The 26,653-nt window shown below is 47.7% G+C and overlaps 2 protein-coding genes across 3 annotated transcripts in view; both read left to right on the top strand.

Moving 5' to 3' along the window:
• LOC130298163 (gastrula zinc finger protein XlCGF66.1-like) overlaps positions 1-24,522 on the top strand; it is a 50,101-nt gene extending 25,579 nt beyond the window's left edge. Inside the window, exons 1-5 of one of the 2 annotated variants that reach the window (XM_056551075.1) lie at positions 16,428-16,978; positions 20,457-20,604; positions 21,695-21,874; positions 24,097-24,223; positions 24,307-24,522. In XM_056551075.1, coding sequence (XP_056407050.1) covers positions 20,527-20,604; positions 21,695-21,874; positions 24,097-24,223; positions 24,307-24,401 — 480 coding nt within the window. In that variant the 5' untranslated portion in view covers positions 16,428-16,978; positions 20,457-20,526 and the 3' untranslated portion in view covers positions 24,402-24,522. Of the gene's footprint in view, positions 1-16,427; positions 16,979-20,456; positions 20,605-21,694; positions 21,875-24,096; positions 24,224-24,306 lie in introns of those variants that run through there. The other variant, XM_056551076.1, reaches the window with a different exon arrangement.
• Positions 1-26,653, top strand: part of LOC130298172 (uncharacterized) — a 121,311-nt gene that overhangs the window by 23,934 nt on the left and 70,724 nt on the right. Inside the window, exon 4 of the mRNA XM_056551084.1 lies at positions 24,522-24,913. Within this exon, the coding sequence (XP_056407059.1) occupies positions 24,522-24,913 (392 nt within the window). The remainder of the gene's footprint in view (positions 1-24,521; positions 24,914-26,653) is intronic.

Below are 26,653 nucleotides of genomic sequence, written 5' to 3'. Positions count from 1 at the left end.
GTGAAAAACTAAAATACGCTGTTTTGGACTTTGGAATTTTTTTGCACGTACGCCATTGACCGCGCGGTTTAAGTAACAATATATTTTTATAATTCGGACATTTCCGCATGTGGTGATACCACATATGTGTTTATTTTTACTCAGTTTTTTTATGGGTTAAATTCAAGGTTAAATGACCTTTATTAACTTTTTTTTTCACTTTTTTTTGCAGTGTTATGGCTCCCATTGGGGGCTATAACACTGCACACACTCATCTTTTACACTGATCCCAGCAAAGCCATAGCTTTGCATGGATCAATGTTATAGGCGGTCGATTGCTCAAGCCTGTATCTCAGGCTTGGAGCAATCAATCAGCGATTGGACGCGACGGAGCAAGGTAAGGGGGCCTCCGCTTGCATCCTAGCTGATCAGGACATCGCGATTTTATCGCGATGGTCCCGATCAGCCCAACTGAGCTGCAGGGAAGCTTTCACTTTCATTTTAGATGCGGCGATCAACTTTGATCGCCACGTCTAAAGGGTTAATAGCGCGCGGCACTGATCATTGGCCCAGGGTCCCCGCTATCATTAGAGTGACCCCGTTTTAAATACCAGGACCGGGCGTAGGGCGTACAGGTATGCCCTACGTCCTTAAGAGGTTAAGCAATTTTCAATAAACAGTAAATATAAAACAAAATTATACAGTGGAACAAGATGCATAAGAGCATAGGCAGAGAACATGGCATCTCAGAGAATGTAAAGAGCGCATAAAGCTTCTTCACCCAGGTACCATAATCCCTATAATATAAATCCCTCCTCCCCCAAACGAAAAGTAGAAAATAGCATAGTCTCTCAACGTCCTTGAAAAGTGCGCTAAGGCATCTTAGGAGAAATTGACATCGATCACCGCGCAGTCATCATCTGGTAAGAAATAGGTGTTGTCGATGGGGAGACAGAGTTACCACATGCCTCCTCCGGCCCCAAACCATGTAGACAAGCATAAAGTGCAGCTCCTCACTATGGGAGCCTCACTCGGACCCTGCTGGTGCTCCTCTGACTCCCAGGGCATCCAAACAGAGAGCCATAGTGCTCAAAATAAATGGTCAGCCTGTATTCAGTATTATTTATCTGGTAAACTTAGTGCCCCTAGAGAACCCCAAGTGGTGTATCTAAATGGTCGTACAATCTCAATGATCCCCCGAGAGTAAAAGTGAGTAACAAGAAAGGATTTCCATTTTTAGAAAAAACGTTTAGTGCCAGTTTCTGAATGTCTCTCGGCATCTAAGTGATCTACGTCTAGAAACTATTTCAATTGGGCAATCAGTATAGGCAAATCTGGAGTGGTAGTATCTAACCATTTGGACAACGCACGGCAACTAAATGGACTATATGGACAAACCGAGGAAACCTCTTCTCCCCTTCCCCTCCTCCCTCCGGTGGGCGCAATTAATTGGTGAAATAGGAGCGATTGCGGTGTAAAAGGGACCCGCACCTTCCAATGATCCCATATGTACGATTGTATGAGACGCCAGTATATCGCTGAGTGTGAGCACTCCCAGATACCATGATACATGTTTGTAAGTGGGGTACTTCATTTAGGGCAATGAGTGATCCTATCTGGGAAGTTATGGGAGGGCAAGATGTTGAAGCCATATAGGGCAGCGTGAGCGACCTTGAAGTATGTCTCCCTCCACCTCTCATCGATAACATTTTTCCGTACAGACCCGCTCAACACTAAGTCAGTAATGTTTGTGTCCCCTGTCCATCTTTCCCACGTCCGAAATACATGTTTGGGATCAAGTTTTAGGAAGCGGTTACGGAAGGCTGCGTACAAGTCAGAGATCGACCTTCTATAGGGTTCATTGCCTATAATGTCATCTAAAATGTGGTTTGGGGCTTCCTTCGACAGATTCCGATATCTAGACGAACAAAAGGCATTACCTGATTGGCATAAAGAGTGTGGGACAGGGGAGGTCAAACACACAGAACATTTCTCCAGGGGTGAGCCATCTACGGTCATCACTACAAATCAGTTGCCCCCACCGTCAGAGACCCTCTAGAAAGCCACAATTTCAACCACAGAGAAGATTTACCCTGCAGGAATTCTGGGTGGTCAAGCAAGGGCATCCTTTTGGATACCAGAAACGGAAGGCCAAAAACTTTTCGCACTTCCTTCCACGTCACTATGGTATCTCGCAGTAGCACTGAGCCCCTGATCCCTACCCGAAGTATAGCTTATGAAGTGTGAAGCAGTGTCGGTAGAGACCATGGGGCGGCCAGCGCTGTTTCCACCGCTAGATTGGAGAAGTAGTCAGAGGAGTGCAGCCAATCAAGTGCTTGGCGAAACAAACAAGCCAAATTATAGCCCCGATGTTTGGGAAATTAACTCCCCCCTCAACCTTGCTAAGCATGAGCTTCTGTAAAGCTATGCGCGGGAGCTCGCCCTGCCATAGGAAGCATTAAAAGGCTGCGTTGAGGCGTCTAATGTCATCATGCCGAAGTAGAAGTGGGAGAGTTTGCAAGGGGTACAACAAGCGGGGAAACTAATCATTTTAACGAGATGGCATCTACCCAGGAAAGATAAGGGCAAGGGCTCCCAGCGCTTCATCTCCACAAAAATACGCTGAAAGAGGGGTGTGTAGTTGAGTGAATAAAGCATGTCAGGAGTCTTCCCAATGCGAATGCCTAGATACATTATGGAAGCAGAGGCCACTGTAACACCCAAGGCATTTGTATCAAGACACCACCCAGGAGGAGTTGCACCCAAAGCATACTCTTGGCGACATTGACCCTGTAGCCCGTAAAGCTTCCGGCATAAGATAGAAAGTTCAGAATTTTAGGGACAGCCTCCTTGGGGTGGTTAGGTAAAGTAATACATCATCGGCACACATGGACAATTTGATCTCCTGGGTGCCCCTGGCTATACCCCTGTAGATATCAGAGGAGATCAAATAGCGGCGATAAAGGCGATAAGGGACAACCCTGACGTGTTCCTTTCGCAAACTGGAGGGGAGTGGATAAGATGCCTGGGGTATGTACCCTAGCCCTGAGACCATCACATAGGCAGTCTGTAAAGGAGCTAAATCGACCTACAATCCCAAACTTTGTCAGGACCAGCCGCAGCCAGTCAAACCGAACATTGTCAAAAGCTTTTTCAGCATCCAAAGCAAACAATGCGGGTTGGGTTGCTGTCTGGGACTGGCCCCAAACACTGTCCAATACTGCCAGTACCCTCCTAATATTCATGACCGCCGAACGGGTTTTCATGAACCCCACTTGATGGTCACCAATAAGGGAAGGTAAAAATCTAGCCAGGCGATCTGCCAGGATCTTAGATAATAACTTCCCATCCTGGTTGATCAGAGCGATAACAACCAGGTTCTAAAGGGTCCTTGTCAGGATTGGGGAGTACGTTAATGTAAAACTTGCCAGGATAGCTGTCTGGCCCTGGCGCTTTCCCATTTGCCACAGCGCATATACTAGTGGCTACTTCTTCCACTGGAACATTGCGTTGAGCTCCTGCTGCTGCTCATCAGATAAAGATGGTAGGGTGAGCCCCTCCATAAACGGCATCCCTTCCTCAGAGCGGGGAAGAATAGAGAGCAGCATAGTAGGAGTCCAAGACGCCATTAACTGAGTGCGGCTCATGCATTACCTGCATTACGCATGCATTACACATGCGTGACTCCTTCACTATACGTGCTAGCAAACGTCCCGCCTTATTTCCCTGCCAAAACATAACTACTTCAAAGTGAGACCTATGGATTCTCTCTTTCCTATCCAACCAGAGTTCATACAAGGATTTTGCTGCCTGCCACTTGAGTTTATGATCTACGGTGGGGGACTCTAAAAAGCAGGAGTAAGCTTCTGCTAAGGCTGCGCTTGCCATTGCATGACCCTCCAGAGTATTCCTTTTGACGGAGTTACTATAACACATAATTTTACTCCTAAGTACCGCCTTAGCAGTTTCCCAGTACAGAGAGGGATTGTCAATGTGGGATGCATTGTCCGTTTGAAATTCCAGCCCCCACCCCCTGAGAAAACTTAGAAAAGATTCATCTTTCGTTAAATAAGACAAAAACCGCCACAAGATGTCAGAACCCTTTGTGCATGATGGCAGGAGCTCCAAGACCACCAGTGCATGATCCGAAATGACCAGGTCCCGTATGTCCACTTCTCTCAAGCGAGAGCACACAAGGGGACTGACTAGGAAATGGTCAATGCGAGACCATGAACCCTGTACGTGTGAGAAGTGCCACCAAGAGTCTATCAATCCCGTCTGTGTCAGGAAAGGAGGGAGGACCCTGTCACTCTGATTTGGGATGATAGATATGTGAGCTGAGCGTCTATGGTCTATTCACTGTATTTAAGTCCCCACCCAGGATGGTGTGCGCTCCATTAGAGCTATTGACTGTATCTGCTAAAGATGCAAAGAAGGAAGAGTTATCACCACTAGGAGAATAAACATTATAAACGTGATATGTGGTACCATTATGGACTAGTTGAAAATGAGAAAAACACCCCTCGTCATCCCTTTCGTGTGAGAGGATGTGGTACAAGAAAGACTTGTGAAGCAACGTTACAACTCCCGATTTGCCGTCCGCCACTGGGCTGCCAAACACCTTGCCCACCCACAACTTCTGCATTCTCTGAAAATCCTGCTCCGTTAGATGCGTTTCCTGGAGAGGGACCATGTCCGGATGCAGGCGTTTCAAAAAGCGCAGAATTTTTATGCATTTTTGTAGGGAGCATAAACCCTTAACATTCCACATCACCAACTTACACATGGTGAGCTAACGTCCCCCGGGGGGCAAGAGAAAGCAGCGGGGAACATATACTGAGGAGACAATAGCTATGAGGGCGAGGAGAGCATGAAGGACAAGAGGACCAAAGATAGGTGAAGGCGAGGAGGAAACATTGGATGGAACCAGAAATACCAGGAAGGTAAAACAGAAAAGGATCTGACACCATGAGAAGAACATGGGCGGGGGGGAGGCAAAAACACAGAAACAAACAAAGACAACCCGAAAAAGGGCAAGAACAGAAAAAAAAAAATCCCCAGAATAGAATAGGGGCGGCCATAAATTGGGTAAAGGACTCCACTTTTTTCGGACATGTGGGTGGCTAGAACTCCCACCCCAGACCCCCGACATAAACCAATCAACTGGGCTTAAACGAAAGGGAAAGAATTTACACGTAAAGAGGGGCCTCCAGGGGAATCCTACAGCAACTATAACTAGATGGGTACCTATAGGAACGGGATCCCTCAGTGAAACACGTGGAAACTCATGACCGGAGGAGATTACCCAACCACTACCCTTAAACAGCAAGAATAGTACAAAACCGGGCAATCCCTAGAAGGAACCGTAGAGGTGTGGTGTAACAGAACCATTGGCACAGAAGAACAACAAATGGCATTACATACGTTACAGTGAATAATAAATGACAATAAACCCCTAAACCACAGTGTAAAATGATCCCCTGGGACAGTTAAAGAGGTGCCTCATTGGCCCCATTAGTTTGCACTTTGGCTGAATAGAAGAATATACAGCAAGAGACAGGACAGAGAGATTAAAAAATTCTACACAATTATTACAGCAGAAGAATCTGCGACTTTTCTCTATATTAAGTTGTTACTACTCACCTGGGTGGTTACCTGTAGGAACGTCCTCCTTATACTGCTCATCACCGCTCACATCTGTCTCTTCTTCTTCCTCACTATCTGTAGCATTAATATTGTTCAGATCTTTTCCTGTCGGGATATCCTCCTTATACTGCTCATCACAGCTCACATCTGTCTCTTCTTCCTTCATTTCTGTAGCATTAATATTGTTCAGATCTTTTCCTGTCGGAATGTCCTCCTTATTCTGCTCATTACCGCGCACATCTGTCTCTTCCTCCTTCATATCTGTCGCCTTAATATTGTTCAGATCTTTTCCTGTTGGAATGTCCTCCTTATTCTGCTCATCACCGCTCACATCTGTCTCTTCTTCCTTCATATCTGTAGCATTAATATTGTTCAGATCTTTTCCTGTCGGAATGTCCTCCTTATTCTGCTCATCACCGCTCACATCTGTCTCTTCCTCCTTCAAATCTGTAGCCTTAATATTGTTCAGATCTTTTCCTGTTGGAATGTCCTCCTTATACTGCTCATCACCGCTCACATCTGTCTCTGGAGCATTAATATTGTTCAGATCTTCACCCTGATTCATAAGATGTGGAAGAAATATTGTAAACATCATCAGACAGTAGGAGAAGTCACGTGGGATGTTATAGATGAGCAGGAGATGAGGAGTCATGGAGGGTGAGGGGACTGACCACAAGAGCTTCACAGCCCTTCTACAGATCATAGGGAATATCTCCATCTACCTGATCATCCTGTGGAAGAAGAGGACGGGGACACCTCTCTGGTGCTGTTCTCTTACTGGATCTGACTGTAGGGAACACATACAGAGACTGAATTCATTCTTTACATACAAATAATGAGAGGACGTGTGTATATAGTCATGTCTATTACCTGGTGATGTGGGGGGCTGCTGATCCTCCATCATGACCTGATCCTTGTACTGATCCTTGTGTCCATCTACATACTCCCACTCCTCCATGGAGAAATAGACCGCCACGTCCTGACACCTTATAGGAACCTGACACACAATGATACAGTCATCACCCCGACCCCTCCAGTGGTGTTACTGTATAATGTCCCAGCATTCCCAGCAGTGTCACCTCTCCAGTCATCACCAGACCCCTCCATTACTGTATAATGTCCCAGCATTCCCAGCAGTGTCACCTCTCCAGTCATCACCAGACCCCTCCATTACTGTATAATGTCCCAGCAGTGTCACCTCTCCAGTCATCACCAGACCCCTCCATTACTGTATAATGTCCCAGCAGTGTCACCTCTCCAGTCATCACCAGACCCCACCATTACTGTATAATGTCCCAGCAGGGTCACCTCTCCAGTCATCACCAGACCCCTCCATTACTGTATAATGTCCCAGCAGTGTCACCTCTCCAGTCATCACCAGACCCCTCCATTACTGTATAATGTCCCAGCAGTGTTACCTCTCCAGACATCACCAGACCCCTCCATTACTGTATAATGTCCCAGCAGTGTCACCTCTCCAGTCATCACCGGACCCCTCCATTACTGTATAATGTCCCAGCAGTGTCACCTCTCCAGTCATCACCAGACCCCTCCATTACTGTATAATGTCCCAGCAGGGTCACCTCTCCAGTCATCACCAGACCCCACCATTACTGTATAATGTCCCAGCAGGGTCACCTCTCCAGTCATCACCAGACCCCTCCATTACTGTATAATGTCCCAGCAGTGTCACCTCTCCAGTCATCACCAGACCCCTCCATTACTGTATAATGTCCCAGCAGTGTCACCTCTCCAGTCATCACCAGACCCCTCCATTACTGTATAATGTCCCAGCAGTGTCACCTCTCCAGTCATCACCAGACCCCTCCATTACTGTATAATGTCCCAGCAGTGTCACCTCTCCAGTCATCATCAGACCCCTCCATTACTGTATAATGTCCCAGCAGTGTCACCTCTCCAGTCATCACCAGACCCCTCCATTACTGTATAATGTCCCAGCATTCCCAGCAGTGTCACCTCTCCAGTCATCACCAGACCCCTCCATTACTGTATAATATCCCAGCAGTGTCACCTCTCCAGTCATCACCAGACCCCTCCATTACTGTATAATGTCCCAGCATTCCCAGCAGTGTCACCTCTCCAGTCATCACCAGACCCCTCCATTACTGTATAATGTCCCAGCAGTGTCACCTCTCCAGTCATCACCGGACCCCTCCATTACTGTATAATGTCCCAGCAGTGTCACCTCTCCAGTCATCACCAGACCCCTCCATTACTGTATAATATCCCAGCAGTGTCACCTCTCCAGTCATCACCAGACCCCTCCATTACTGTATAATGTCCCAGCAGTGTCACCTCTCCAGTCATCACCAGACCCCTCCATTACTGTATAATGTCCCAGCAGTGTCACCTCTCCAGTCATCACCAGACCCCTCGATTACTGTATAATGTCCCAGCAGTGTCACCTCTCCAGTCATCACCAGACCCCTCCATTACTGTATAATGTCCCAGCAGTGTCACCTCTCCAGTCATCACCAGACCCCTCCATTACTGAATAATGTCCCAGCAGTGTCACCTCTCCAGTCATCACCAGACCCCTCCATTACTGTATAATGTCCCAGCAGTGTCACCTCTCCAGTCATCACCAGACCCCTCCATTACTGTATAATGTCCCAGCAGGGTCACCTCTCCAGTCATCACCAGACCCCACCATTACTGTATAATGTCCCAGCAGGGTCACCTCTCCAGTCATCACCAGACCCCTCCATTACTGTATAATGTCCCAGCAGTGTCACCTCTCCAGTCATAACCAGACCCCTCCATTACTGTATAATGTCCCAGCAGTGTCACCTCTCCAGTCATCACCAGACCCCTCCATTACTGTATAATATCCCAGCAGTGTCACCTCTCCAGTCATCACCAGACCCCTCCATTACTGTATAATGTCCCAGCAGTGTCACCTCTCCAGTCATCACCAGACCCCTCCATTACTGTATAATGTCCCAGCATTCCCAGCAGTGTCACCTCTCCAGTCATCACCAGACCCCTCCATTACTGTATAATGTCCCAGCAGTGTCACCTCTCCAGTCATCACCAGACCCCTCCATTACTGTATAATGTCCCAGCAGTGTCACCTCTCCAGTCATCACCAGACCCCTCCATTACTGTATAATGTCCCAGCAGTGTCACCTCTCCAGTCATCACCAGACCCCTCCATTACTGTATAATGTCCCAGCAGGGTCACCTCTCCAGTCATCACCAGACCCCTCCATTACTGTATAATATCCCAGCAGTGTCACCTCTCCAGTCATCACCAGACCCCTCCATTACTGTATAATGTCCCAGCAGTGCCACCTCTCTAGTCATCACCAGACCCCTCCATTACTGTATAATGTCCAGCAGTGTCACCTCTCCAGTCATCACCAGACCCCTCCATTACTGTATAATGTCCCAGCAGTGTCACCTCTCCAGTCATCATCAGACCCCTCCATTACTGTATAATATCCCAGCATTCCCACCTCTCCAGTCTTCACCAGACCCCTCCATTACTGTATAATGTCCAGCAGTGTCACCTCTCCAGTCATCACCAGACCCCTCCATTACTGTATAATGTCCCAGCAGTGTCACCTCTCCAGTCATCACCAGACCCCTCCATTACTGTATAATGTCCCAGCAGTGTCACCTCTCCAGTCATCACCAGACCCCTCCATTACTGTATAATGTCCCAGCAGTGCCACCTCTCCAGTCATCACCAGACCCCTCCATTACTGTATAATGTCCCAGCATTCCCAGCAGTGTCACCTCTCCAGTCATCACCAGACCCCTCCATTACTGTATAATGTCCCAGCAGTGTCACCTCTCCAGTCATCACCAGACCCCTCCATTACTGTATAATATCCCAGCAGTGTCACCTCTCCAGTCATCACCAGACCCCTCCATTACTGTATAATGTCCCAGCATTCCCAGCAGTGTAATCTCTACAGTCATCACCAGACCCCTCCATTACTGTATAATGTCCCAGCAGTGTCACCTCTCCAGTCATCACCAGACCCCTCCATTACTGTATAATGTCCCAGCAGTGTCACCTCTCCAGTCATCACCAGACCCCTCCATTACTGTATAATGTCCAAGCAGTGTCACCTCTCCAGTCATCACCAGACTCCTCCATTACTGTATAATGTCCCAGCAGTGTCACCTCTCCAGTCATCACCAGACCCCTCCATTACTGTATAATGTCCCAGCAGGGTCACCTCTCTAGTCATCACCAGACCCATCCATTACTGTATAATGTCCCAGCAGTGTCACCTCTCCAGTCATCACCAGACCCCTCCATTACTGTATAATGTCCCAGCAGTGTCACCTCTCCAGTCATCACCAGACCCTTCCATTACTGTATAATGTCCCAGCATTCCCAGCAGGGTCACCTCTCCAGTCATCACCAGACCCCTCCATTACTGTATAATGTCCCAGCATTCCCAGCAGTGTCACCTCTCCAGTCATCACCAGACCCCTCCATTACTGTATAATGTCCCAGCAGTGTCACCTCTCCAGTCATCACCAGACCCCTCCATTATTGTATAATGTCCCAGCAGTGTCACCTCTCCAGTCATCACCAGACCCCTCCATTACTGTATAATATCCCAGCATTCCCAGCAGTGTCACCTCTCCAGTCTTCACCAGACCCCTCCATTACTGTATAATATCCCAGCAGTGTCACCTCTCCAGTCATCACCAGACCCCTCCATTACTGTATAATGTCCTAGCAGTGTCACCTCTCCAGTCATCACCAGACCCCTCCATTACTGTATAATGTCCCAGCAGTGTCACCTCTCCAGTCATCACCAGACCCCTCCATTACTGTATAATGTCCCAGCAGTGCCACCTCTCCAGTCATCACCAGACCCCTCCATTACTGTATAATATCCCAGCAGTGTCACCTCTCCAGTCATCACCAGACCCCTCCATTACTGTATAATGTCCCAGCAGTGTCACCTCTCCAGTCATCACCAGACCCCTCCATTACTGTATAATGTCCCAGCAGTGTCACCTCTCCAGTCATCACCAGACCCCTCCATTACTGTATAATGTCCCAGCAGTGTCACCTCTCCAGTCATCACCAGACCCCTCCATTACTGTATAATGTCCCAGCAGTGTCACCTCCCCCATCATTACCAGACCCCTCCATTACTGTATAATGTCCCAGCAGTGTCACCTCTCCAGTCATCACCAGACCCCTCCATTACTGTATAATGTCCTAGCAGTGTCACCTCTCCAGTCATCACCAGACCCCTCCATTACTGTATAATGTCCCAGCAGTGTCACCTCTCCAGTCATCACCAGACCCCTTCATTACTGTATAATGTCCCAGCAGTGTCACCTCTCCAGTCATCACCAGACCCCTCCATTACTGTATAATGTCCCAGCAGTGTCACCTCTCCAGTCATTACCAGACCCCTCCATTACTGTATAATGTCCCAGCAGTGTCACCTCTCCAGTCATCACCAGACCCCTCCATTACTGTATAATGTCCCAGCAGTGCCACCTCTCCAGTCATCACCAGACCCCTCCATTACTGTATAATGTCCCAGCATTCCCAGCAGTGTCACCTCTCCAGTCATCACCAGACCCCTCCATTACTGTATAATATCCCAGCAGTGTCACCTCTCCAGTCATCACCAGACCCCTCCATTACTGTATAATGTCCCAGCATTCCCAGCAGTGTAATCTCTACAGTCATCACCAGACCCCTCCATTACTGTATAATGTCCCAGCAGTGTCACCTCTCCAGTCATCACCAGACCCCTCCATTACTGTATAATGTCCCAGCAGTGTCACCTCTCCAGTCATCACCAGACCCCTCCATTACTGTATAATGTCCCAGCAGTGTCACCTCTCCAGTCATCACCAGACCCCTCCATTACTGTATAATGTCCCAGCAGTGTCACCTCTCCAGTCATCACCAGACCCCTCCATTACTGTATAATGTCCAAGCAGTGTCACCTCTCCAGTCATCACCAGACCCCTCCATTACTGTATAATGTCCCAGCAGGGTCACCTCTCTAGTCATCACCAGACCCCTCCATTACTGTATAATGTCCCAGCAGTGTCACCTCTCCAGTCATCACCAGACCCCTCCATTACTGTATAATGTCCCAGCAGTGACACCTCTCCAGTCATCACCAGACCCCTCCATTACTGTATAATGTCCCAGCATTCCCAGCAGTGTCACCTCTCCAGTCATCACCAGACCCCTCCATTACTGTATAATGTCCCAGCAGTGTCACCTCTCCAGTCATCACCAGACCCCTCCATTACTGTATAATGTCCCAGCAGTGTCACCTCTCCAGTCATCACCAGACCCCTCCATTACTGTATAATGTCCCAGCAGTGTCACCTCTCCAGTCATCACCAGACCCCTCCATTACTATATAATGTCCCAGCATTCCCAGCAGTGTCACCTCTCCAGTCATCACCAGACCCCTCCATTACTGTATAATGTCCCAGCAGTGTCACCTCTCCAGTCATCACCAGACCCCTCCATTACTGTATAATGTCCCAGTAGTGTCACCTCTCCAGTCATCACCAGACCCCTCCATTACTGTTTAATGTCCCAGCAGTGTCACCTCTCCAGTCATCACCAGACCCCTCCATTACTGTATAATGTCCCAGCAGTGTCACCTCTCCAGTCATCACCAGACCCCTCCATTACTGTATAATGTCCCAGCAGTGTCACCTCTCCAGTCATCACCAGACCCCTCCATTACTGTATAATGTCCCAGCAGTGTCACCTCTCCAGTCATCACCAGACCCCTCCATTACTTTATAATGTCCCAGCAGTGTCACCTCTCCAGTCATCACAAGACCCCTCCATTACTGTATAATGTCCCAGCAGTGTCACCTCTCCAGTCATCACCAGACCCCTCCATTACTGTATAATGTCCCAGCAGTGTCACCTCTCCAGTCATCACCAGACCCCTCCATTACTGTATAATGTCCCAGCATTCCCAGCAGTGTCACCTCTCCAGTCATCACCAGACCCCTCCATTACTGTATAATGTCCCAGCAGTGTCACCTCTCCAGTCATCACCAGACCCCTCCATTACTGTATAATGTCCCAGCAGTGTCACCTCTCCAGTCATCACCAGACCCCTCCATTACTGTATAATGTCCCAGCATTCCTAGCAGTGTCACCTCTCCAGTCATCACCAGACCCCTCCATTACTGTATAATGTCCCAGCATTCCCAGCAGTGTCACCTCTCCAGTCATCACCAGACCCCTCCATTACTGTATAATGTCCCAGCAGTGTCACCTCTCCAGTCATCACCAGACCCCTCCATTACTGTATAATGTCCCAGCAGGGTCACCTCTCCAGTCATCACCAGACCCCTCCATTACTGTATAATGTCCCAGCAGTGTCACCTCTCCAGTCATTACCAGACCCCTCCATTACTGTATAATGTCCCAGCAGTGTCACCTCTCCAGTCATCACCAGACCCCTCCATTACTGTATAATGTCCCAGCAGTGTCACCTCTCCAGTCATCACCAGACCCCTCCATTACTGTATAATGTCCCAGCAGTGTCACCTCTCCAGTCATCACCAGACCCTTCCATTACTGTATAATGTCCCAGCAGTGTCACCTCTCCAGTCATCACCAGATCCCTCCATTACTGTATAATGTCCCAGCAGTGTCACCTCTCCAGTCATCACCAGACCCCTCCATTACTGTATAATGTCCCAGCATTCCCAGCAGTGTCACCTCTCCAGTCATCACCAGACCCCTCCATTACTGTATAATGTCCAGCAGTGTCACCTCTCCAGTCATCACCAGACCCCTCCATTACTGTATAATGTCCCAGCAGTGTCACCTCTCCAGTCATCACCAGACCCCTCCATTACTGTATAATGTCTCAGCAGTGTCACCTCTCCAGTCATCACCAGACCCCTCCATTACTGTATAATGTCCCAGCAGTGTCACCTCTCCAGTCATCACCAGACCCCTCCATTACTGTATAATGTCCCAGCAGGGTCACCTCTCCAGTCATCACCAGACCCCTCCATTACTATATAATGTCCCAGCAGTGTCACCTCTCCAGTCATCACCAGACCCCTCCATTACTGTATAATGTCCCAGCAGTGTCACCTCTCCAGTCATCACCGGACCCCTCCATTACTGTATAATGTCCCAGCAGTGTCACCTCTCCAGTCATCACCAGACCCCTCCATTACTGTATAATGTCCCAGTAGTGTCACCTCTCCAGTCATCACCAGACCCCTCCATTACTGTATAATGTCCCAGCATTCCCAGCAGTGTCACCTCTCCAGTCATCACCAGATCCCTCCATTACTGTATAATGTCCCAGCAGTGTCACCTCTCCAGTCATCACCAGATCCCTCCATTACTGTATAATGTCCCAGCATTCCCAGCAGTGTCACCTCTCCAGTCATCACCAGACCCCTCCATTACTGTATAATGTCCCAGCAGTGTCACCTCTCCAGTCATCACCAGACTCCTCCATTACTGTATAATGTCCCAGCAGTGTCACCTCTCCAGTCATCACCAGACCCCTCCATTACTGTATAATGTCCCAGCAGTGTCACCTCTCCAGTCATTACCAGACCCCTCCATTACTGTATAATGTCCCAGCAGTGTCACCTCTCCAGTCATCACCAGACCCCTCCATTACTGTATAATGTCCCAGCAGTGTCACCTCTCCAGTCATCACCAGACCCCTCCATTACTGTATAATGTCCCAGCAGGGTCACCTCTCCAGTCATCACCAGATCCCTCCATTACTATATAATGTCCCAGCAGTGTCACCTCTCCAGTCATCACCAGACCCCTCCATTACTGTATAATGTCCCAGCAGTGTCACCTCTCCAGTCATCACCAGACCCCTCCATTACTGTATAATGTCCCAGCAGTGTCACCTCTCCAGTCATCACCAGACCCCTCCATTACTGTATAATGTCCCAGCAGGGTCACCTCTCCAGTCATCACCAGACCCCTCCATTACTATATAATGTCCCAGCAGTGTCACCTCTCCAGTCATCACCAGACCCCTCCATTACTGTATAATGTCCCAGCAGTGTCACCTCTCCAGTCATCACCGGACCCCTCCATTACTGTATAATGTCCCAGCAGTGTCACCTCTCCAGTCATCACCAGACCCCTCCATTACTGTATAATGTCCCAGTAGTGTCACCTCTCCAGTCATCACCAGACCCCTCCATTACTGTATAATGTCCCAGCATTCCCAGCAGTGTCACCTCTCCAGTCATCACCAGATCCCTCCATTACTGTATAATGTCCCAGCAGTGTCACCTCTCCAGTCATCACCAGATCCCTCCATTACTGTATAATGTCCCAGCATTCCCAGCAGTGTCACCTCTCCAGTCATCACCAGACCCCTCCATTACTGTATAATGTCCCAGCAGTGTCACCTCTCCAGTCATCACCAGACTCCTCCATTACTGTATAATGTCCCAGCAGTGTCACCTCTCCAGTCATCACCAGACCCCTCCATTACTGTATAATGTCCCAGCAGTGTCACCTCTCCAGTCATTACCAGACCCCTCCATTACTGTATAATGTCCCAGCAGTGTCACCTCTCCAGTCATCACCAGACCCCTCCATTACTGTATAATGTCCCAGCAGTGTCACCTCTCCAGTCATCACCAGACCCCTCCATTACTGTATAATGTCCCAGCAGGGTCACCTCTCCAGTCATCACCAGATCCCTCCATTACTATATAATGTCCCAGCAGTGTCACCTCTCCAGTCATCACCAGACCCCTCCATTACTGTATAATGTCCCAGCAGTGTCACCTCTCCAGTCATCACCAGACCCCTCCATTACTGTATAATGTCCCAGCAGTGTCACCTCTCCAGTCATCACCAGACCCCTCCATTACTGTATAATGTCCCAGCAGGGTCACCTCTCCAGTCAGCAGCTCCATCATCTTGTTGATGAGTTCTAGGATCTTCTGTTCATCCATTTCCTCATGTATCAGGGAGTGAGGTGGGGGCCCCTGGATTGGCCTCAGGGTTCTTCCCCATCCTTCACACATAGGGGCCCGACAGCGCCCACTAGAGGACTTCTTCACTACTGTGTAATCCTGTGTATGGAGAGACACATTAATATCACTACATACATTCCCAGAATCCCTCACCTCTCCAGTCATATCCATCTGTTATTACATAGATAAGAATGAGGTCATGTGACATCACTCCCAGAATCCCTCACCTCTCCAGTCATATCCATCTGTTATTACATAGATAAGAATGAGGTCATGTGACATCACTCCCAGAACCCCTCACCTCTCCAGTCATATCCATCTGTTATTACATAGATAAGAATGAGGTCATGTGACATCACTCCCAGAATCCCTCACCTCTCCAGTCATATCCATCTGTTATTACATAGATAAGAATGAGGTCATGTGACATCACTCCCAGAATCCCTCACCTCTCCAGTCATATCCATCTGTTATTACATAGATAAGAATGAGGTCATGTGACATCACTCCCAGAATCCCTCACCTCTCCAGTAAGCCGGGAAAGTATCTGTAGGGTGAGGTTTATGATCCTGTCAGCCATCTTGTTCCTGTCTCTCTCCATGGTTGATGGGTCATCCAGGAGAATTCTCTTATATAGAAGATATCAGCAGAGGATTCTGGATTGGAGAAACCTGAAGGGAAGAAGAGGAGACGATGAGAAATGGCGGCTGCTAATAGAAACAACAACAGAGAAAGAGACAACTACATAGAAAGTTCTGGATCTTGTGATCTTCCTTAAGTCATAAAACCTTGTGTACCTGAAGGGGTTAATAGTAATGTCCCCTCCCCCAGCGCTCCTGATGTCACCACACCCGTATATACCTCCACCTGCAGACAGTACAGGAGCCGTGTGCTTACAGGACCTGCGATGATGTCACCGTCATTTGATCAGTCACATGGAGGAGGAGGAGTCACATGATCAGGGGCTGCTGCTCTATGTTCATCTGCTCAGTGTATGCAGGACTCTGCTGTCACATGACCATTATCACAGGTCCTTCAACTACAATCTCTTCTATCCAGCACTACACAACCCCGCCCACAACTGTCACATGATCCTCCCCACAGGTCCTTTACCCACAGTCATATTTATACTGCTAAACTTTGCCCCCAAATGTACTGGTCACATGATTGTGACATCATCACAGGTCCTACACCTCCAGCATGTAGCAGATACAGAGCAGGTCCTGGTGGGGCAGTCACTGCTGTTGTGTTGTGTGTGGAGATCTCTCAGAGCAGCAGCCCCTGATCATGTGACTCCTCCTCCATGTGACTGATCACATGACGGTGACATCATCGCAGGTCCTATAAGCACACAGCTCCTCTACAGATACAGGTATGTGTGTGCGGTCACCATCAGATCAGGATTATTGGGGATGTTATTAACCCTTAAAAGACTAGTGCAGTGACAAATAACATCCTCTATCCAAAGGATAGGGGATAAGTTATAGATTGCGGGGGTCCAACCGCTGGGATCCCCTGCGATCTCCTGTACGGGGTCACGTCAGTTTGCAGCAAGCGCGCGATCCGACCCCCACAGGAAGCGGCTGCCGAAGCTCCCCCTCCATGTATTTCTATGGGATACATGGTGGGGGCGTTTTGGCCGCCATTCCGTGCAGTGGTTGGCACGCCCCCTTCCTGTGGACTGTCGGGGCCCCGTACAAGAGATCGCAGGGGGTCCCAGCAGTCAGACCCTTGCGATCTCTAACTTGTCCCCTATCCGTTGGTTATTTTTTTTTACTACAGAACTCCTTTAACCCCTTAAGGACCGGGGTTTTTTCCGTTTTTGCACTTTCGTTTTTTGCTCCTTGCCTTTAAAAAATCATAACTCTTTCAATTTTGCACCTAAAAATCCATATGATGGCTTGTGAGATAAAATTGAAAAAAAAAAACGCCGTTTTGTAACTTTTGGGGGCTTCCGTTTCTACACAGTACATTTTTCAGTAAAAATGACCCCTTATCATTATTCTGTAGGTCCATACGGTTAGAATGATCCCCTACTTATATAGGTGATTATGTCGCACTTCTGGAAAAAATCATAACTACATGCAGGAAAATTAATACGTTTAAAATTGTCATCTTCTGACCCCTATAACTTTTTTATTTTTCCGAGTATGGGGCGGTATGAGGGCTCATTTTTTGCGCCGTGATTTGAAGTTTTTAATGGTACCATTTTTGCATTGATAGGACTTATTGATCGCTTTTTATTCATTTTTAAATCATATAAAAAGTGACCAAAAATGTACTATTTTGGACTTTGGAATTTTTTTGCGCGTACGCCATTGACCGTGCGGTTTAATTAATGATATTTTTTTTATAATTCGGACATTTCCGCACGCGGCGATACCACATATGTTTATTTTTATTTACACTGTGTTTTTTTTTTTTATGGGAAAGGGGGGGGGGTGATTCAAACTTTTAATAGGGGAGGGGTTAAATGATCTTTAGGGACCTATAACACTAGGGACCTATAACACTGCACATACTGATCTTTTACAGGGACCTATAACACTGCGCACACTGATCTTTTACATTGATCATTATTATCCCATAGGGACCTATAACACTGCACACACTGATCTTTTACAGGTACCTATAACACTGCACACACTGATCTTTTACATTGATCATTATTATCCCATAGGGACCTATAACACTGCACACACTGATCTTTTACATTGATCAATGGTTTCTCATAGGAAACCAGTGATCGATAATTCTGCCGCTTGACTGCTCATGCCTGGATCTCAGGCACGGAGCAGTCATTCGGTGATCGGACAGCGAGGAGGCAGGTAGGGACCCTCCGGCTGTCCTGTAAGCTGTTCGGGATGCCGCGATTTCGCCGCGGCTATCCCGAACAGCCCACTGAGCTAACCGGCACTTTTTACTTTCACTTTTAGCCGCGTGGCTCAGCTTTGAGCACACGGCTAAAGGGTTAATAGCGCGCAGCACCCCGATCAGTGCCGCGCGCTATTAGCGGCGGGTCCTGGCTTCACTATGACGCCGGGCCCGCCGTGATATGATGCAGGGTCACCGTGGGACCCCGCGTTATATCACAGTAGCGGGACCAAGGACGTACTCATACGTCCTTGGTCCTTAAGGGGTTAAGAACATGCAGTACATTTACGCCCCCTGCGTCCCATATGGGATTTAGAGCTTAGGAGCTATACGCAGCCAGGACTCACCGCTAATAATTAACCCATTAAAGGGGTACTCTGCTGCCCCAGTGGTCGTGTCACAGGGGGTTGTGTCACAGCCATGCCCCTCGTTCTGTCACGCCCTCTCAATGCAGATCTATGGAAGGAGGCGAGTTTTTATGGTGAAGGGCTGCAGGTCACCTCCCTGCCCATCCTGTCATCCGGTTAATTTCTTCTCTGGGTATTAGCCATTTCTTCCATACAGCAATCTAAGATGGCCGCCTCTGTTGTCCCGGTGGCTGCTTCTACCTCCTTCCTTACGGTCGCACACAAGGCACAGCGGTAACATGTGGTCTCTCCTCAGAGGCTTCTCCCTCAGCCTTCTCTGTTCGGGGCCCCTCTGTTCATTCCCCTTTACCACAAACAACGTGTTCCAGATGAGACGGGTCTATAATGTGGGCACCTGGAGGGACAACATCCACGTCAGGATTCAAACTCCCGACATAGTGTTGTCCCAACCCTGGAGACCAGATTGGCTTTCTGCCCGGATTCTGGACAATTATGTAACATTCCGGGACAATAATTCCCAGTGTGACGCGAATCCATTCAACTATGATCCCTCCAACGCTTTATGTGAACTAAAGTACAAAAAGCACAGAGAAGTGTCATGTGACCATGTCAAAGAAGTCTTTACACCCCTGAGGGGAGGCACAATGGTTTGTTTGTGTCTCGTTGTTATAATGTTTCCGCCATGTTTGCTCTGAGTGAAGGTCTTTACACCCCTGAGGGGAGGCACAATGGTTTGTTTGTGTCTCGTTGTTGTAATGTTTCCGCCATGTTTGCTCTGAGTGAAGGTCTTTACACCCCTGAGGGGAGGCACAATGGTTTGTTTGTGTCTCGTTGTTGTAATGTTTCCGCCATGTTTGCTCTGAGTGAAGGTCTTTACACCCCTGAGGGGAGGCACAATGGTTTGTTCGCAGTGGGATACATGCAATGAAGGAATATCAGGTCTAGATGTCCTCAGTCCACTATGAGAGAAGGTGAGATGAGGTAAAGCCGCTCACAATAAGCGTATACGTATGTATATAACAGAAGGTGATGTGAGGAAATCCTTGGGATTAGTAGGAGGCAGAAGTTCTCGATCCTGTGTGGAAATATCCCAGATGGATGATCCCTTTATCAGTGATTCCAGTGCGGTGTCACCAAATCTCTTATATGTGTAACTGTTTATTGTCTGGAGTCATGATATTTGGCGCCCTCCAGTGGTCAGGGTAAACACCTAGTTGGCATCAGAATAACTGACTATAGTTAAAATAGGATGGTAAGAGAAGGTGTGTGACATAGGACAGTGACCTCCTGACCTCCGACCATGACAGGTCACATCTACTGGATGATGAAGAATCCTCAGACACTTTGTCCACCATTTCCATCTTCTCACCACTCGTGGCTTCTGGTATTACCTGGATAACATGGAAGGTGGATTCCTGTCTCCATATTCTACCCATCCCCCATGACTCCGCCCCAGACTATGATGGATCCCCTGACTAGGTTTACAGCCTCCATGATTGTGACTATAATGTCTCCTCAGATGTTTCCCCATATTATCTCCAGGAAATGGATTTTATTTCTCCATAGAATCTGGTGCGGTTTATCATCGTCTCCTCTTCTTCCCTTCAGGTTTCTCCAATCCAGGATCCTCTGCTGATATCTTCTATATAAGAGAATTCTCCTGGATGACCCATCAACCATGGAGAGAGACAGGAACAAGATGGCCGACAGGATCATAAACCTCACCCTACAGATACTCTTCCGGCTTACTGGAGAGGTGAGGGATTCTGGGAGTGATGTCACATGACCTCATTCTTATCTATGTAATAACAGATGGATATGACTGGAGAGGTGAGGGATTCTGGGAGTGATGTCACATGACCTCATTCTTATCTATGTAATAACAGATGGATATGACTGGAGAGGTGAGGGATTCTGGGAGTGATGTCACATGACCTCATTCTTATCTATGTAATAACAGATGGATATGACTGGAGAGGTGAGGGATTCTGGGAGTGATGTCACATGACCTCATTCCTATCTATGTAATAACAGATGGATATGACTGGAGAGGTGAGGGATTCTGGGAGTGATGTCACATGACCTCATTCTTATCTATGTAATAACAGATGGATATGACTGCAGAGGTGAGGGATTCTGGGAGTGATGTCACATGACCTCATTCTTATCTATGTAATAACAGATGGATATGACTGGAGAGGTGAGGGATTCTGGGAGTGATGTCACATGACCTCATTCTTATCTATGTAATAACAGATGGATATGACTGGAGAGGTGAGGGATTCTGAGAGTGATGTCACATGACCTCATTCTTATCTATGTGATAACAGATGGATATGACTGGAGAGGTGAGGGATTCTGGGAGTGATGTCACATGACCTCATTCTTATCTATGTAATAACAGATGGATATGACTGGAGAGGTGAGGGATTCTGGGAGTGATGTCCCATTACCTCATTCTTATCCATGTAATAACAGATGGATATGACTGGAGAAGTGAGGGATTCTGGGAGTGATGTCACATGACCTCATTCTTATCTATGTAATAACAGATTGATATGACTGGAGAGGTGAGGGATTCTGGGAGTGATGTCACATGACCTCATTCTTATCTATGTAATAACAGATGGATATGACTGGAGAGGTGAGGGATTCTGGGAGTGATGTCACATGACCTCATTCTTATCTATGTAATAACAGATGGATATGACTGGAGAGGTGAGGGATTCTGGGAGTGATGTCACATGACCTCATTCTTATCTATGTAATAACAGATGGATATGTTTGGAGACGTGAGGGATTCTGGGAATGTATGTAGTGATATTAATGTGTCTCTCCATACACAGGATTACACAGTAGTGAAGAAGTCCTCTAGTGGGCGCTGTCGGGCCCCTGTGTGTGAAGGATGGGGAAGAACCCTGAGCCCAATCCCGGGGCCCCCACCTCACTCCCTGATACATGAGGAAATGGATGAACAGAAGATTCTAGAACTCATCAACAAGATGATGGAGCTGCTGACTGGAGAGGTGACCCTGCTGGGACATTATACAGTAATGGAGGGGTCTGGTGATGACTGGAGAGGTGACACTGCTGGGACATTATACAGTAATGGAGGGGTCTGGTGATGACTGGAGAGGTGACACTGCTGGGACATTATACAGTAATGGAGGGGTCTGGTGATGACTGGAGAGGTGACACTGCTGGGACATTATACAGTAATGGAGGGGTCTGGTGATGACTGGAGAGGTGACACTGCTGGGATATTATACAGTAATGGAGGGGTCTGGTGATGACTGGAGAGGTGACACTGCTGGGACATTATACAGTAATGGAGGGGTCTGGTGATGACTGGAGAGGTGACACTGCTGGGAATGCTGGGACATTATACAGTAATGGAGGGGTCTGGTGATGACTGGAGAGGTGACACTGCTGGGACATTATACAGTAATGGAGGGGTCTGGTGATGACTGGAGAGGTGATACTGCTGGGAATGCTGGGAAATTATACAGTAATGGAGGGGTCTGTGATGACTGGAGAGGTGACACTGCTGGGACATTATACAGTAATGGAGGGGTCTGGTGATGACTGGAGAGGTGACACTGCTGGGACATTATACAGTAATGGAGGGGTCTGGTGATGACTGGAGAAGTGACTCTGCTGGGACATTATACAGTAACACCACTGGAGGGGTCTGGTGATGATTGGAGAGGTGACACTGCTGGGACATTATACAGGAATGGAGGGGTCTGGTGATGACTGGAGAGGTGACACTGCTGGGACATTATACAGTAATGGAGGGGTCTGGTGATGACTGGAGAGGTGACACTGCTGGGACATTATACAGTAATGGAGGGGTCTGGTGATGACTGGAGAGGTGACACTGCTGGGACATTATACGGTAATGGAGGAGTCTGGTGATGACTGGAGAGGTGACACTGCTGGGACATTATACAGTAATGGAGGGGTCTGGTGATGACTGGAGAGGTGACACTGCTGGGACATTATACAGTAATGAAGGGGTCTGGTGATGACTGGAGAGGTGACACTGCTGGGACATTATACAGTAATGGAGGGGTCTGGTGATGACTGAAGAGGTGACACTGCTGGGAATGCTGGGACATTATACAGTAATGGAGGGGTCTAGTGATGACTGGAGAGGTGACACTGCTGGGACATTATACAGTAATGGAGGGGTCTGGTGATGACTGAAGAGATGACACTGCTGGGACATTATACAGTAATGGAGGGGTCTGGTGATGACTGGAGAGGTGACACTGCTGGGACATTATACAGTAATGGAGGGGTCTGGTGATGACTGGAGAGGTGACACTGCTGGGACATTATACAGTAATGGAGGGGTCTGGTGATGACTGGAGAGGTGACACTGCTGAGACATTATACGGTAATGGAGGAGTCTGGTGATGACTGGAGAGGTGACACTGCTGGGACATTATACAGTAATGGAGGGGTCTGGTGATGACTGGAGAGGTGACACTGCTGGGACATTATACAGTAATGGAGGAGTCTGGTGATGACTGGAGAGGTGACACTGCTGGGACATTATACAGTAATGGAGGGGTCTGGTGATGACTGGAGAGGTGACACTGCTGGGACATTATACAGTAATGGAGGGGTCTGGTGATGACTGGAGAGGTGACACTGCTGGGACATTATACAGTAATGGAGGGGTCTGGTGATGACTGAAGAGGTGACACTGCTGGGACATTATACAGTAATGGAGGGGTCTGGTGATAACTGGAGAGGTGACACTGCTGGGAATACTGGGACATTATACAGTAATGGAGGGGTCTGGTGATGACTGGAGAGGTGACACTGCTGGGACATTATACAGTAATGGAGGGGTCTGGTGATGACTGGAGAGGTGACACTGCTGGGAATGCTGGGACATTATACAGTAATGGAGGGATCTGGTGATGACTGGAGAGGTGACACTGCTGGGACATTATACAGTAATGGAGGGGTCTGGTGATGACTGGAGAGGTGACACTGCTGGGACATTATACAGTAATGGAGGGGTCTGGTGATGACTGGAGAGGTGACCCTGCTGGGACATTATACAGTAATGGAGGGGTCTGGTGATGACTGGAGAGGTGACACTGCTGGGACATTATACAGTAATGGAGGGGTCTGGTGATGACTGGAGAGGTGACACTGCTGGGAATGCTGGGACATTATACAGTAACACCACTGGAGGGGTCGGGGTGATGACTGTATCATTGTGTGTCAGGTTCCTATAAGGTGTCAGGACGTGGCGGTCTATTTCTCCATGGAGGAGTGGGAGTATGTAGAAGGACACAAGGATCAGTACAAGGATCAGGTCATGATGGAGGATCAGCAGCCCCTCACATCACCAGGTAATAGACATGACTATATACTCACGTCCTCTCATTATTTGTATGTAAAGAATGAATTCAGTCTCTGTATGTGTTCCCTACAGTCAGATCCAGTAAGAGAACAGCACCAGAGAGGTGTCCCCGCCATCTTCTTCCACAGGATGATCAGGTAGATGGAGATATTCCCTATGATCTGTAGAAGGGCTGTGAAGCTCTTGTGGTCAGTCTCCTCACCCTCCATGACTCCTCATCTCCTGCTCATCTATAACATCACACGTGACTTCTCCTACTGTTTGATGACTTTTACTATATTTCTTCCATATTTTATGAGTCAGGGAGAAGATCTGAACAATATTAATGCTTCAGAGACAGATGTGAGCAGTGATGAGCAGTATAAGGAGGACATTCCTACAGAGAAAGATCTTATCTATATTAATGCTACAGACATAAAGGAAGAAGAGACAGACGTGAGCGGTGATGAGCAGTATAAGGAGGACATTCCTACAGGGAAAGATCTGATCTATATTAATGCTACAGACATAAAGGAAGAAGAGACAGACGTGAGCGGTGATAAGCAGTATAAGGAGGACATTCCTACAGGGAAAGATCTGATCTATATTAATGCTACAGACATAAAGGAAGAAGAAGAAGAGACAGATTTGAGCGGTGATGAGCAGAATGAGAAGGAAATTCCTACAGGGAACTGCCCAGGTGAGTAGTAAAAGTCACAGATTCTGCTCAGTCACTGACTAATAATTTTATATGGAATTTTGTTTAAAGGGGTACTCCGATGGAAATTAATTATTTTAATCTACTGGTTCTCGAAATTCATCAGTATTGTTCATTACTTATATTTAAAAATCTTAATCATTCCAGTACTCATCAGCTGCTGTATGCTCCAGAGGGAGTTGTCTAGTTTTTTCCAGTCTGACCACACTGCTCTCTGCTGACACCTCTGTTCATGTCAGAAACTGGTCAGAGCAGGAGAGGTTCGCTATGAGGATTTGCTTCTGCTGTGGACAGTTCCTGACCTGGACAGAGGTGTCAGCAGAGAGCACTGTGGGGCCACAATCACATTACAGTCTTATCCAAAGTAACTTATAGAGAATCTGACCCCTTGTTCTCCACACTAAAGCCAATATACGGGGTTATAGTGGGGTAAACAACTTTACAAAGAGGGGTCACTTACTCACATCCGTGTAGTATATGCAGAGTTCCGGCGCTGTAATCTTTAGCTGCATTGCTACGTTGCGAGAGATTGTTCTGTATTACAAACTGGAGAAATGTGAATTTCACGAAGGTCACAAACGTTTTCCACCCTGAAAGCTGCCGTCACCACAGCTCCCATCCTGGGTCACCACAACCCAGCTTTCCCGTTCATACGATGCGTCTGAGACAGAATAGGTGTCTCACCTTCCTACCCCAGAGAGACCATTTTATCCTTATAGCTTTATTACCAGGAAACTTTCCTCAGTGGCCATCATTTGTCCCTCAAGGAGTGGCCGCACTTGTCTGTGGGTACTACCGGACCTATTCTAATTCTTATGGATCACAAACACTTCATTTACCTCCCTGCAGCCAAATGTTTATCTCTAGGACAGGATAGGTGGGCTCTCTTCTTCTTCTTCTCCCCATTTTATTATGTGTCTCCTTTCTTCTTGGCACTAAGAACACTAAGGACGGGTTCAAATGGCTGAAAATGTGCGGAATGAACACCCAGAAAACACGGGCGACATTCCGCAGATTTGAAGGATCCGATGGTCGTCTCATTTCTGAGCGGAATCTGCAGAAAGAATAAACAAGTCTATCTGGACTTTCCGTCGTGTGCACAGTGCAGCAGAATCTTATAGAAGTCGCCTCGACAGCACATATACTAAAATCTTATGGAAATCAAGCGGACTCTGCTGCAGCTTAGTGTCCGTGTGGAATATTCCTGCAGAATTCTGTGGTGTGAACATAACCTAAAGCTGATGCCCTGTCTCATACCAGTCATACCTGCTGACCGTATTATAGCCCTATATGTACTACTGTCACCTGCCTGTTGGGGGCCCCATTCTCACCGCTCTAAGCTCTGCTCCTGTTCTGACCTCTATAACTTTTATATTTTTCCACTTACGGATCTGTATTAGGGTTTATTGTTTGCGCCATGAGCTGTAGTTTTTTGTAGGTTTTTTCTCTGGGATTAATAAATAAATAGGTCGGACAGACGAGGTGCGGCTATCTGGCTGCCCACTTGTTCCATATGGTTTGGGAATCTCCTCTGTAAGTTCCTGATACTGCTCATTCATACAGTGTACGGGTTTATCTATTGGAGCCTATAACTTGCCTGTTGGGTCTTCTAGGATGTGGAGCGGAGCCCTCTGGGATTGGCCAGAAAACTAATTGTTCAGTATTGGATTAGAGCCGCTCCTCCTACTGAGTTTTTGGGATAAATGGGTATCAAGCTTTTCT

The sequence above is a fragment of the Hyla sarda genome, assembly GCF_029499605.1.
Source record: "Hyla sarda isolate aHylSar1 chromosome 1 unlocalized genomic scaffold, aHylSar1.hap1 SUPER_1_unloc_3, whole genome shotgun sequence".
NCBI lineage: Eukaryota > Metazoa > Chordata > Amphibia > Anura > Hylidae > Hyla > Hyla sarda.
Note: the sequence above shows the minus strand (reverse complement) of the source record. Positions and strands in the feature narration are given on the sequence as shown.